Raw genomic sequence first — 14544 nt, 5'->3', positions numbered from 1 at the left:
GGAAGAAAATTGGAAACAAGGGTCTCACCCACTTGCCCCTAATCTTTGAACCTGTCCACCTTAATCAGGGGTACACATGGGCATGCATCCTTCTTAACTATTTAAACGTCGTCAAAAATAAATCTTTCAAAAAAATTGAAGAATATGCCCTGTAAGGGTGGGGTCAGAAAAGTTAGCTGAAGATGAGGAGGCCCTTTGGGTGGCAAATGCTATCCTTCACTTTGGCTGGAGTGCTAGTGTTAATCTAGCGTTAATAACTAGATCAGGTTTTTCTCACTTGGAAAAAAATATTTTTGAACTAAGATTTCAAGAACAAATGTGATTACCAATAGATTTAGTAAGTGTAAAATGAAGTGCTCAAACTAGGTAATTTTTGCTAGATGGTATTCTCACATTCAGGAGCATCATCTCAGCATAGAATTTATGCCTTAAAACGAAGCTAACATGTACATAGCATGATATTAATTAACAATCAACCATAAATTGCTGAAATGACTACTAAAAAGATACATATTAAAATGGAACTTGAACCCAGAAAGGAGAAGGGAAACGACTAAGAAACAGTGAAAGCAAAACATGAAATGGTTAACATGGATGAACCTAAAACAAACTCACAAAAAAGATGATGTGACAGGAGGGACAGGATCAGGGAAGTTTCCTTTGATTGGGAGGTTAGTGAAGTGTTCCATGAGGAGGTGACATTTAAATCAGCAGGTGAATGACAAGGAGTCCTCCATGCCAAGATCTGAAGGGAGCATTCCCAATGAAGAGCTGAGCAGTGAGATCATCAGGGAGACAGGTAGGACAGGGCAGATTAGCCAGGGACTTCCTTCACAATGGTCAAACAACAGGATTTGGGTCATAAGGATTTGTTCATTATTTATTTAAAAGAGTGAGAGAGAGAAGACAGAAAAAGAGAGAGCTTCATCTTAATCTGCTGATTCTCTCCCCTAAAGCCTGTAACAGTTAAGTAAGGTTGGGCCAGCACGAAGCCAGAAGCCAGAAACTCCATCCAGAACTCCCACACAGGAGACACATGAGCAGAAAGCTGTATCAGAAGCAGAGGTAGGAGGCTGGCGCTGTGGTGTGGCAGGTAAAGCCATGACCTCCAATGCTGGCATCATATATGGGTGCCAGTTTGAGGTCAGGCTGTCTCACTTCAGATCTGGCTCCCTGTTAACATATCTCAGAAAACATCAGAAGATGACTTAAGTGCTTGGATCCCCAGCACTCACATGGGAGAGTGGATGGAGTTACAATTCTGAGAGCTATAAGGGTTCTAGTTTGTGTGTTCTATCTGCAAGTCAACATTTACATTCACCTTGGTTCAGCCACGACCACTGTGGCCCTTTAGCGAGTAGCCAATAGATGGAAGGTCCCTCTTTCTCTTTTCCTGTAACCCTTTCAAATAAATGAATAAACTGAGAGAAAGAGAGGCAGAACTTGATCCTAAGCACTCCTGTATGGGATGTGGGCATACCAAACAGTGGCTTAACCCATGTGGTTGACAGGAATCCAATCACTTGAGTCATTTTGCACTGCCTCCTTGGTGCATTGGCAGGAAACTGGATAGGAAGCTGTGACTGTCAGGGACAGGAATCTATTCTGACAAGAAATATGGGCATCCCAAGGGGCAGCTTTACCTGCTGTGCCATAACACTCACCCTAGAACTCGGTATTTTAGATGTAAGGGGAGGAGGGAAAGAGAAGAATCAAGAATGACTCTGGTTTTCTGATCTGAGAAATGGGCTGCGAGCCATTCAACAAGAAGGGAAGACAAGATGGAACAGATCTGCAGGGAAAATCAGGCCTGCGGTTTTGGTTGCAGTTCATTTGAAACGTTCATCTGGACATGTGGAGATTGTGTATGAATCATGCAGGTGCTGATCTTAGCACTTGGGTTGCTACCGTTCATGCAGGAGATCTAGATAGAGGTTCTGACTCCTGGCTTCAGTCTGATCCAGCCCTGCTGTTGTAGGGTAAAATGGAAATGTTTCTCCTCTTTCTGTCTGCTTTTCAAGTAATAATAATAATAATAGTAGTAGTAGTGTCTAATAAATTCAAGATTATATGGGGACAAAGCATCAAGCAAAGTGGTGATCTTAAGCTCTGGTTTCCTAAGTGTAATTTTATAAAGAAATAAACTCCTGGGCCCAGCGCAATAGCCTAGTGATTAAAGTCCTCGCCTTACATGTGCCTGGCATTCCATATAGCCACTGGTTCTAATCCTGGCTGTTCTACTTCCCATCCAGCTCCCTGCATGCGGCATGGGAAAGCAGTTAGGGACAGTCCAAAGCCTTGGGACCCTGCACCCACTTGGGAGAACTGGCTCCTGGCTTTGGGTCAGCTAAGCTAAGGCCATTGCAGCCATACCAGCTGAAAATTTTTAAGTTAGCATGATTTGAATATCTTCCTCTTATCTCTTCAATGCTTTGGTATCCATTACATGGGGAATAATAGTACATAGTGGAAAGAATGAAACATAAGAGGCAAAGATTTGAATTCTGGATGTGTCACTGAATACTGACTTTTGAGTTAACTTCCCTGAGCTGTTTTCCTATGTGTGAACAATAATAATAATACCTACACTGTACATATATTATGAGAACCAAATAGGTCATATCTAGAAAGTATCTCGTATGATATCTAGCAACTAGAGTTTATCTCTTTTTTTAAGATTTATTTGTTTTTATTGGAAAGTCAGATTTACAGCAAGAAGGAGAGACAGAGAGGAAGATCTGCCATCCGTTGATTCACTCCCCAAGTGGCTGCAACGGCCGGTGCTGAGCTGATCCGAAGCCAGGAGCCAGGAGCTTATTTCAGGTCTCCCGTGTAGGCACAGGAGCTCAAGGTCTTGGATCATCCTCTGCTGCCTTCCCAGGACATTAACAGGGAGCTGGAATGGAAGTGGAGCAGCTGGGACTTGAATTAGTACTATGGGATGCCACCCTGCAGGTAGTAGCTTAATAAGCTGTGCCATGGTACCGGCCTGTTGTGTACTCTTGAAACTTGACAGCTATAAGGACTCTTGTTTGTGTGAGTTCTGTTTAAAAATCAACATTCATTTTAGAAATATTTATATTAAAAATTAAAACTGGGGGCTGACACCATAGTGTAATAGGTGTCTGCGTCCCATGAATGAAGGGACAGCTTCACAGCTCAAATTTTGCAAGCTAAACAAACTATTTTATGGGAGTGTTCCCTGGAGACAGCCATTGCACTTGCGCATGCAGCTCCAGCACTCTCCTATATGGTTGCCACTTCATCACTCAGACTGTAAAATAACAGGTACTCAAGGGCTGAGATTTAATAAAATTTACCGCTTCACCAACAACATTCTTAAATGAAACTGGCTTTTCTTGCTATAAAACTCCCAGCACAGCAGGGTGCCATCGGCGTTGGTTTGTGCCAAGGTGCAGGTGGTCCGCCCGTCATTGTTCTTGCACCAGCAGGGCGAATGTCAACAGGGTGACAGAGACAAACGCCTTAGCGTTATTATGAAAACAGAGATCTTTGCGTGGTCACTATTGGATCTCTCAAGGACCACACTTTAAGAATAACTAGACAGTTTAAATTTTTATCATTTTTAATGAATAAAAAATAAGTATGTATTTATGGGCTGCAGGATGATGTTTTAATACATGTGCATGTTGTGGAACAACTGAGTAGCACTGATTAATATTTCCATTACTTCATACGCTTATCAATCGTGGTATGAATGTTCAACAGCTCCTTTTAGCAATTTTGAAATATACACTATTATTAACTGTGGTGATAATAATAATATATGATTATAATAATTATATAACTATATGTTATATATATTATTATATGTTCTGTAGTTATAATAATTAGCATGCCGTGCCCAAGTTCCCTGACACTCAGTCCTCCGTCTAACGGAGACCGTACACCTCGGGCAGCCACTCGTGCCCGCCTGCTTGCCAGCCTCTCCGGTGGCCACCATTCCCCTCTCTCCAACGAGCACGACTTGCTCAGATCCACTGGACTGTTCACGATTGGTTGTTGGCCACGGTCACGGTCACTCTCTTCCCTGTGACTTTGCACACATTGCTCCTTCTGCCTTCCTTGCTCTTCCCAACCAGCTGGCAAAATCGATTGGTCCTTTAACCTCTGGTGTGGATTTCACTCCTGAGAAGTCCATTTAACCACCCTGTATGCTGGTTCAGCTTTGATCACGCTGAGGGCTGAGGGGCTGCTAACTTTCTGCAGTGCCCGGTATTTGCCAAATGCTATGCCAACCTCTCTATGTTCTGGAATACCTTGAGGTAATTCTATGTCATGGGTATTGTCAGCTCTATGATCTCGGGGACTGAGTCAACTCCAAGTCCACCATTTCAGTAGTGTCTTCCCCTGTTCGTCTCAGGCCTGATGGCACATGCTTAACTGATGTCTCCAGGAGTCACACAAATGGTTACAACCAAACGCCATAATGGAAGGCTCTGCAAAGCTCCTCGTCTTTCAAAGCCAGGGCTCTGTCCTCCAGTACAGCACTGTTCTATTGCACACGGTTTAGATTTGGAACCTTCATTTCTATTTCTTTCGGCCACAGTGTGGTAGTTTAATGAACAAGCTGCTGTCAAGCTGGAAACATGGACACTGGAATTTGAGGGTAATGTTTTTTTTGTTTCTCTGAAAGTTGCTTCAAGTAAATATCAATGGTGTATCTAAGTAAATTGGTTAATTATTAAAAAATTAAATGCTGTATCATTTTCAATACATGTAATCACGTTTTCAACTTTCCATAAAAATTTTAAGAATACGAATTTGTGAACACCTCTTTTTCTACTTAGCTTGGGTCATGATCAAACGGGAGAATTCCAGCATGTTCTAACAGCAGCTCCATCGCTGTGTCAACCTCTACGGACAACAGCCCCAGCATTCACCTTTACAACGGTGGGGAGATCAGAGGTGCTGAAGGGGGACCTGGAGACAAGCAGTACCAGCATCAGAGTCTGGGGTCTGGGAAGTGCAAGTGCGGCCTGGAACCTTGGGAGCACAGCTTACGGGAGCCAGCAGCCCTCCATATGACTGTGAAACTCAGGCCAAGTATCTGCCATTTGGATTCAAAAGTGTTACCTGTGAAAAATAGTTAAGCTGTAGAAGAACTGGTCCATGCACAACCAAATCTATGAAACAGAAAGTTTAGGTATAATGAAGGGTCAGCCAAGCCCCAGGCCTATGTTGCCCTCAGGCCCTCCTACGGTGGCATGTTGCCCAGGGTGAGACTGAGTCTCATTCCAGAGAACAGAAGCTAGCTGGTATCTCGGCTCCACCTGGCAAGGTGTGGATGGACACACTAGAGCGATATGTACTTAATCAGGAGTTAAGTCATTTATTGATCTGCAGGAACCATCTGCCATTCCCTCCTAGGGAGCTCCAACTGAGCGCTGTTCAGAATGTCTCCTTCTAACTCAAACGGGAACCTGCAGTACCCACATTTCAGCACTACTGGAGGACGACAGTCTATCAGAGAGTGCAGTATCAGGGAACACAACATTCTGCTACCAGTGACAAGACTGATCTTCCCAGGAATACATTACCACCATTCTTGTTGTGTTGCTATTCTGTGGGTTTAAGTAAAATGGGAACTATATATATAAAAAAACTCACCTGTGTCTTTCTAGGAAAATCGAAAGTCTTAAGTGTTGATTTCACTTTAATTTACACTTTCCTATGGAAAAACTGGGTGAGAGAGCCTGCCCCATGGTTCAGCACGCTGCGTTTGGCAGAGAGCCGGCCAGGCCAGGTAGGGGAGGTGTACTGCCAGACAGCAGGGTTTGAAGCTGAGACACAGGCTCCTTCACCATGCAGAGGGAGCATAAGGAAACCACCCCGTCCTGTCATAAACTGGGGGGAGCACTTCCATCTCTATTGGTAATGAATTTTGTTGTAGTAGAAATGGGGGGGGGGCTGGCATGGTAGCCTAGCAGCTAAAGTCCCCATCTTGCATGCACCAGGATCCCATATGAGCACCGGTTCTAATCCTGGCAGCCCCATTTCCCATCCAGCTCCCTGCCTATGGCCTGGGAAAGCATTCGAGGATGGCACAAAGCACTGGGGTCCTACACCTGCATGGGAGACTCGGAAGAAGCTCCTGGCTCCTGGCTCCATATCGGCTTAGCACCAGCTGTTGTGGCTGTTTGGCGAATCATTGGATGGAAGATCTTCCTCTCTGTCTCTCCTTTCTGTATATCTGACTTTCCAATGAAAGTAAAACATATCTTTAAAGAAGTGAGGAAGAAAAGTTCAGGCTTCCTAAGCCCTAATGTTCACGTGGATGATTGCAAGTGAAAATACAGCTGTCTGGGTTGATCTTGGGCTCATCAACAACATTACATCTTGGGAAAGTACATGCACTTCCAGGCAAAACATGCCTGGGTTTGGAATTCAACCCTGGTGAGGACCAGCTCTGTGACTCTCCTGTTCTCCTCTGGTTTTCAGGTTTTCTATCTGAAGAATGCAGACTTCACAGGGCTTTCTGAGGATTTGAAGTGCATATCTGGAACGTGCTGTGTGCAGAGCAAGAGACCAATGAAGCCACTGAGGTATTCAGGAGCTGGGTACGCAGCCTGCCTTAGCTGAAGCAAGGATTCCAACACTAGCCTGCATTGCCAGCTTCTCCCACTCACCTCCACGATGCTAAGTGACCACATGCTGCCAGCTCCCCAACCCACGCACCACACAGAAAGAGGCGGCAATGAAACAGAACAAATATTCCGTTAAAGTAATGCGCATGGAGATGAACACTTTGGTAGAAGAAAGAAATTCCTTCAGGCGGTATCCCCTTTGGCCCCACTTCTTGTTTCGGAAGATCTTACTTACTGTTACTCAAGCTGCCATGGGCCTGCGAAAGCCCAGCTGCACTTCCCACAATGCAGCGGGCCTACTCTAGCTTAAGATGCAGGGCTGTGAACCTTGCTTGTGTAATGAGATCACTCTAATAATATTCTAATCCGGGAACACAGTGATAAATGATGGCCACAGGAGTGCTGCTCCCAGGCAATCTCAAAACGTGTGAGAAGCCGAGCACCTGCAACGCAGGCGTGTTGGAGGAGATTCCCGCGCTATGCCCATCTCCCCTCCGTACCTGAGGAGTTTCTGAGGATGCATCCGTGAGGGAGAGGAATGGCTCCTCTGCTTCTTCTCCGAGTCCGGTGGCAGCGCAGCAGCCTCCGACCCAGCCTTCTCTGAACCGGCCCTCTGGTCTGCTCCAGCCTTGCTCTGCTCCACGCTGAGCTGGCCTTGGCCCGGGTCACACCTGTACATGAAGACGATGGACGGCTTCTCGCTGGACTCTCCTTTGGCTTCTGTGAACCAGTGATGCCGCTGCACCGGAGGGGGCGGCAGCATGTGGATGACCGTGCCGTCCAGGCCCACCAGCTTCCCTTTCTCCCGCTCCTTTTCTTTGTCATCGTCCTCATCCGGTTTCCGGCGGCGGAAGAAGCTTTTAAACGAGATCCAGCGTTTGGGCTTCGCGTCAGCTGCCCGCCTGCTGCCTTCGGAGGGCAACACGGCCTCGGCCTCTGTGGAGCGCGTGGGGCTGGTGGCCTTGGCCCAGTTGGTGAAATGCCTCTGCAGCAGGTTTCCCGCGTGGTAAGGGGAGGAAGTGGAGCGTGGTGGAGGGAAGGGCGGCGCGGGCTCACCCTGGGGGCTCGCCACTAATTTGGAGGGTGGGGAGATGACAGGCTTGGCAGGTGGATCTTTTGGTCCTTTGGTGGTGGGACTTTCTGGGGTCTGAGGTGCCTCGGTCTCCCCACTTGGCTGGGCCGTGAAGAGAGATTTGGGCCGGACCGGCGTGCTCTTTGGGGCGCTCTTGGCAGTCTCGGCCCCTGGAGCGACCACAGCAAGCTCTTCCCTGCTGCACGCCTTAGGGCTGGCCTGCGGGGCCTCCGGAGGGGACAGTGGGGGCTGGATGGAGGCGACTATCTGAGAGAGCACCGTGCTGGCTTTCTCCCGGCTGCCACCTGCCACCGTGACTGCAGCTGGGGCCTCCCCAGCGCCGTCTGTTTTGGCGCCGGGCTCTCGCGGGCTTCTCGGGATCTTGGCTGGAGAGCTGTGGCTGGAACCGTAGCTTCTCTGTGGTGAAGACTGACCCCTGCTTAGACAGCTGTTAAACTCCTGCACCTTCTGGGCCACAGAGCCCCTTTTGCACTCTGTGCTGTTGGAAAACACCTTGGCCTGAGGACATTCGCTGGGCTTGCTGGTGGTCTTCTCAGAGGAGGCGGTGGAGGGGCTTTCCGTTTCTATTTCTTCGTAGGTGTGGCTTATCACACTTGTGGTCTTCTCCTTCACGGAGAGCTCTCCACTTGTTCCCAGAAAACTTTTGTAGATGGCGAGATTGTCATATGCATTTGGGTTGATGACAATGGGGACTTTGATGGCATTTTTGGAACTCCGAGCGTAAGTGGGCTCGTCATGGATGATGATGGGGAAAGGTGGCATGCCGGCATTGTTGTAACTATTAAATTTTATTTCAGACAAATTAGGTGATTTCACGGGGATGGTTTTGGAGGACACGTTTGTAGCCGTGGGTGATGTAGGTGCTGATTTGTGACAGTTTTTCCTGGGAGGGATATTTGGTCCAGTTCCACCGGGAATGAGCTCTACTTTGGGTATCTTTTGTCGTGGACTGGTGCTGGAAGTCCATACTTCCTGGTATCGGATTGCACTGGATTTCTGGAAATGGGCACTTATTTGTCCCGGAGTTGGCGCAGTAGATGTCACTGGAGAGTTTGGGGTGGACATGGAAACTTTGCTCTTGGAGCTGCTAACAGGGCCCTCGAGGTGCTCGCTGGCCATGGCGGCCGACACGTCCACGACCGTGTATGGTTTGCACAGGGGCTGTTCCAGACTCACCACCCGGTACGGCTTCGCCTGCTCCTCTGCAGGGACGAGGTTTATGGTCACGGCCTGCCCTGCCACCTCCGTGGAGGCTTTGCACTCCTGCTTCTCGGTCTGCACGGCAATTTTGCCATCTCTCTCTTCTAACCGGAGAGCAAGGACTGCTTTGTGTGTCTCTGGAACTTTCGCCGGGGTTTTGGTAGCCTGTGATGGGTCCTTCTCCAGACGGTTACCACCAGCGAGAGCTTCAGGACTGGGCTCAGCTTCCCTCATGTCCTCAGGAGGTCCTGGGTTGCTGGGAGACAGTGACTCTCCATTGCAGATCTTCTGAGATAAACTGCTGGCTGTCTCGGAACGGGATTCTTCTGTCAGAGAGGAATCCGGAGAGGTGGAGTCGGAGGACAGCATGCTCTGGACGCTGCCCTGTCCATAGGAGGCCACAGAGCGCTCCTCGTAGCCGTTCAGGATTTCATCGTAGCTGTCATCATAGTCGACGGCGCAGATCCTCTGCAGGGACTTATTTCTCAGGGGGACTGTGTTCCACTTCTTGTCCACGAAGAAGCGGACGGGAGACAGCGTGTTGGCCCTGAAGTTGGCGAAGCGAGGCTGGCCCCTCATGCGGATCTCCATGGCCAGCAGCTCCTCATCACTTTCGTCCCAGCTCTCGCGCTCCTCCTCCAAGGGACTGAAAAGCACGTCCTCCTCGCTCTCCTCACCACTGGAGAGCTCGGGGTAGCAGAACCGACCGCCCTCGTGGCTGATGACCTCCGTGCTTCCGCTCAGAACCACATGCTTGCCCTGGGCGTCCCTGGTGCCTGCGAGCATGCAGCTCGGGGGAAGCTTCCTCTCCAGGGACCGTTTGTAGCAGTCGTTTATCCGCCCCAGGAATGTCTCCCTGGAGTTGGCCTCGCTGCCTCGCACCTCAGGGCTGCTGTCCAAGTCCGCCAAGCCCGCGATGTCCTTGAGCACCTCGGTCAGGCCATTGTTATTATTGGACATCTTTTTCGTGTTGTCGGTACTGCCATAAGGCTTAGGAACGGGGCTAAATCCTTCGACATCATCTTCGTTATTATTGTTAAGTGCTTTCTGACCTGAGGCAGTTCTGTTTCGGTTCCATCCCATGATGATGGGTTTGTTCTCACAGTGTTCTTGGATGCTCAGCTCCCCACACACACTTTGCCCATCTGCCACCATCATCGTGGGCTTCACCGCTATCGTGGGTTTCTTAGCTACAGGAGGCCGGAAGTTTCCGGTGTTCCTGATGCGGTGGTTATTACTGTGATTGGCATTCGTTTTCACATTGCCATGTGTGGCGGGCGCCTTCTCAGAGTCTGGGGGCAGTTGGTGCAAGCTTTTAGGTTTAAAGCAATTCTTGCATTCACCGGGTTTCCAAACGTGTTCAGTGAAGGTGTTACAAGCAGACATGTTTAAAAACGGAACTTCACAACAAGGCTTTCCATTCAGTGCATGGCCAAACTTCCACCGGTTAGTTTCCGCTTCTCCTTTGTGCTCCAGCAGCTCTTCCAAGTACCATGAAGCTGGGGGTGGGCCAGGAGGAGAAAGAAGAAAAACTTGAATGGGAAAGGCATCATGAGGCAAGTGACAAGATTCAACATTCATTCTTAAAATTTTCTTTACAAGAAAGAGATAAACTAATCAGAGTACTTTATATTTTGCAAAGTTGTTAGCCACTGCCCTCTTTTTTCTCCCTTAACATCGAGAGGTAGAGAGACAAGGAAAGGAAAAGGGGTGGAAGAGAGATTTCTCATCTGCTTGCTGGTTCACTCCCCAAATGTCCTCTACAGCTGAGAGCAGGCTGTGGCTACAGCTGGAAGTTCATGCAGCTCTCCCAGGTGGGTGGCAGGACCCCACTCACTGAGCCTTCACCACACCCGCCCAGGGTCTGCACTGGCGGGGCGTTAGAGTCTGCAGCCAAAGCTGGGAATCGAACTAAGGTAATCTGATTGGAGACAAGTCTCTTAAGCACTAGGTTAAACAGCTGCTCCAGCTGTCAGCCTTTTCACTATGGTTTTATACACACTTATTGAATCCTATGCAATCTTCTGTTTGATGTTTCTGTAGTCACGAGGTGAGCAAGGCAGCTTTGCCTCCCAGGGGATGTTCTTTCTGTTATCAATCAATCTTTGTAATACTTTTTAGTTTACTATGGATTTCACTTCCACTTGCCCTTGAAATTTCCGATACGTTTCCTTGAGACTCTTCAAAGTCAATGCATTCAAAACGAATCCTCTAATTGCCCCTTTTCTCAACTCCAATACATGACTCTCCCCTAAGCAAGTCTGCTCTGCCCCGCTCCCCCCGTAGCCATCTTTCTTTGTCCTGTGTCCCAGTTAATATCATTGCCTTCTACCTAGGTTGGAGCTTAGCTTCAGTCATGACACCTTTTTCCTGACTTCCAGCTCCGCCTCTCATAAACTCTGTCAGCCTTGCTAACTTGATCTCATGACATTTCACTGCAACCTATTCTTGCCATTTCCAGTTACTGTTAATAGTTCAGAAGCACTCCAGCTCTTGCCTAGGTGGCTGTGATAACATGTTAACTGATATCCCTGCCTCCTGTATTGCCCATTCCAGTCCACCCCTAAACCCTTGTTAGTCAAAGTGTGTTCACAGCATCTGGGGCAGGCATTGTGGTAGAGCGGGACAGGCCTGCCTCCGTGACACCAGCATCCAGGCTGCTGCACTTCCGATCCAGTTCCCTGCCAACATGCCTGGGAAAGCAGCTGGAGATGGTTCAAGTGCTTGGGCTTTCGCTCCCACATGGGAGACCTAGAAGAAGCTCTGGGGCTCCTGGCCATGGTCTAGCCTAGCCCTGGCCAATGTGGCTACATGGGGAGTGAACAAGTGAATGAAAGATCAAATTCTCTCCTTAACCTCTCCTCCCCTCCCTCCTCCTCCTCTTCCTCTCTGGCTTTCAAATAAATAAAATAAGCCTAAAATTTTTTTCAGAGAAACAAGTATCCTAGGTTTAGTGCCAGACCTACTGAATCAGAATTTGGGGATTCTACTGTTCATTCTATATTTCAACCAGAGTTAACTTTGTAAAATGCCAGTATAGCCGATCCTATTAATAAGGTTGGAAACTATTCTGGGACCCAGTCTTGTCTAATGCATTGCCTCTCAAGTGTCAGTGTGCAGACAGGGGGCTGTGAGCTAAAGAAGAACCACCCAGCAGAACCACTGCAAATCTGCCTAGCCCATCTCAGGAACCTGAGTGGGGACACATTTCCTGGGTAATTCCACATGTGGTGAAATGCTGGAACCCTTGAGCCAACAGGGCAGAATCCAAGTCCCTTAGTCTTTCAGTACGTGGGCCTTGTCTCCCTTACTGCAAGTCTGGAAGCCTTACTGTAACCTAAGTCCCAGTAGGCTGTTTATTTCTCCAGGGGCGTCATGGAGTCCCCTTGTCGGTTTCCCCATTAGTTTCTGAAATCTTTTGAGACTCAAGCTATATCTTTTTCTTATCTCTGCATGTCTAGCAGAAAGAGAATAAACAGTGGTCAAAGTGCCGGGTGGAGAACTGTTTGAATCCAGGGACCTTGCGGGCTGCTCTCGTCTTCGGCACCCTACAATGCCACAGAGCACCATGCCTCAGTGGGAGAAGTACAGACTGAAGGACCAAAGAGGTCCACGCCGTGAGCTCAGCGACCTGGTAAGGACAAAGCACATTCTTCAAGTGCGGGTTTGAAGACACCAACCTACTCTTTCCCATATTTTAAAAGCCATCTCCTTCAGGTCGAGACTTGAACACCAAGAGCAAGGCTAAGGGTGACATAAAATCAGATGGAAAAGGAGAGCTGAGATCAGATTGTGTAGAGCCTTTTATTTTTATAGAATCTAGACCTCATATACAAGGTATTGGGAAGACACTTATGGGTCTTGCGTAAGGAAAACAATAATGTTCCAATGTGTATGTGTGTGTTTTTAGATTTAAAAAATTTTTTTATTGGAAAGGCAGATTTACACAGAGAAGGAAATACAGAGAGAAAGATCTTTCATCTGTTGGTTCACTTCAAGTGGCCACTACGTCTGAAGCTATGCTAATCTGAAGCTAGAAGCCAGAAGTCGGGAGCTTCTTCTAGGTCTCCCGTACGAGTGCAGGGTCCCAAGGTTTTGGGCCATCCTTGACTGCTTTCCCAGGCCACAAGCAGGGAGCTGGAAGGGAAGTGGAGTAGCCAGGGCGTGAACCAGCAGTCATATAGGATACTAGAGCATGCAAGGCGAAGATTTGGCCATTAGGGTATTATGCTAGGCCCTCCAATGCGCAGTTTTAAAGATGATGTTGACCCCAAAAACATAATATATGTAGGGATAAATGTAACAATTATGTGCAAAATCTGAAATTTGCATGTGGAAAAACTACAAAATGTTGGATAAGACAGTCAATGAAGGTTGAAATAAATGGAGAGATTTATCAAGTTTCTCAATATTATTAAGATGTCCTTCCTCCTCAAATCTTTCAGATTTATCATAATTCCAATCAAAATCAAAGCAAGAGAGCCCGGCATGGTGGCCTGGCGGCTAAAACCCTTGCATGCACCAGGATCCCATATGGGTGCAGGTTCTAATCCCGGCAGCCCCACTTCCCATCCAGCACCCTGCTTGTGGCCTGGGAAAACAGTGGAGGATGGCCCAAGGCCTTGGGACCCTGCACTCATATGGGAGACCTGGAAGAAGCTCCTGGTTCCTGCTCTTGGCTTCAGATCAGCACAGCTCTGGTCATTATGGCTGCTTGGGGAGTGAACCATCAGACAGAAGATCTTCCCCTTTCTCTCTCTCCTCCTCTGACTTTCCAATAAAAAATAAACAAATCTTTTTTAAAAAATCAAAGCATGACTGCTTTGGGGGTTAGAAATCAAGAAACTGATCCTAAGATTTCTAGGAAAGGCCAAGTAAGTGGGGTAACTAAAAATAAATTTGAGAACAAACAAACAAACAAAAACCAAGATTGGGCCTAGTAGTTAAATCCTCGCCTTTCTTCCACTGGGATCCCATATGAATGCCAGTTTGTGTCCTGGCTGCTTCAACTCCCACACTGCTTGTGGCCTGGGAATATCTGCTTTTCCAATTAAGAAAAAAAATTTTTAAATAAATCTTTAAGGAAAAAAAAAAGGTGAAAGTCACACTGCTTGAATTTCAGCCATAGTGTAAAGTTAAATTAATCCTGACAGGGTAGTACTGGCAAGGGCAGAGAACTCTAGATGGGGCAAGGTCAGGGGGAAGATGAGCAGATACCTGCCCTTGACCCATATGAAGCTTGCCTGTGCTTTTGTCCTAGGCCAAGGATGCTTTTTGTATTTTCAAATGGTTGGGGAAAGAAAGCAGATGAAGAACAGTATGTCTCTTGCGACAAGTGAGAATTATGTGAAATTTGAATTTCTGAGCGCATAGCCGGGGCTCCAGCGGAACACAGGTTCTCTGACTTGTTCATATATATGCACTATCTGGCGTGTGGGACAGCCACCACAGAGGCTGCCTGTGGCACTTCCAACTCTATAAATTAACAAGGTTTCTGCTGGCACATGTATCACCTGTGTGGAAAGACATTTTGCAGTAATAAAAACATTTGAAATGTCATTACAGGTAAGTATTAGCAGATGAACATTGGAATTAATTTTGATGAGACGAAACACTGACTTTGAATTCTAATTAAGCAAAAAT

At 47.5% G+C, this 14544-nt stretch overlaps 1 protein-coding gene across 4 annotated transcripts in view; it reads right to left on the bottom strand.

The window, feature by feature from the left end:
• The window catches only part of PEAK1 (pseudopodium enriched atypical kinase 1), a 313213-nt gene that overhangs the window by 62807 nt on the left and 235862 nt on the right, over positions 1–14544 (bottom strand). For all 4 annotated transcript variants that reach the window (XM_058665498.1, XM_058665497.1, XM_058665499.1 and 1 more), the window contains one exon: positions 7109–10400. In XM_058665498.1, coding sequence (XP_058521481.1) covers positions 7109–10287 — 3179 coding nt within the window. In that variant the 5' untranslated portion in view covers positions 10288–10400. The remainder of the gene's footprint in view (positions 1–7108; positions 10401–14544) is intronic.

The sequence above is a fragment of the Ochotona princeps genome, chromosome 6 (assembly GCF_030435755.1).
Source record: "Ochotona princeps isolate mOchPri1 chromosome 6, mOchPri1.hap1, whole genome shotgun sequence".
NCBI classification, from domain to species: domain Eukaryota; kingdom Metazoa; phylum Chordata; class Mammalia; order Lagomorpha; family Ochotonidae; genus Ochotona; species Ochotona princeps.
The sequence above is the reverse complement of the archived record's forward strand: the minus strand, read 5'-3'. Positions and strand labels throughout refer to the sequence as shown.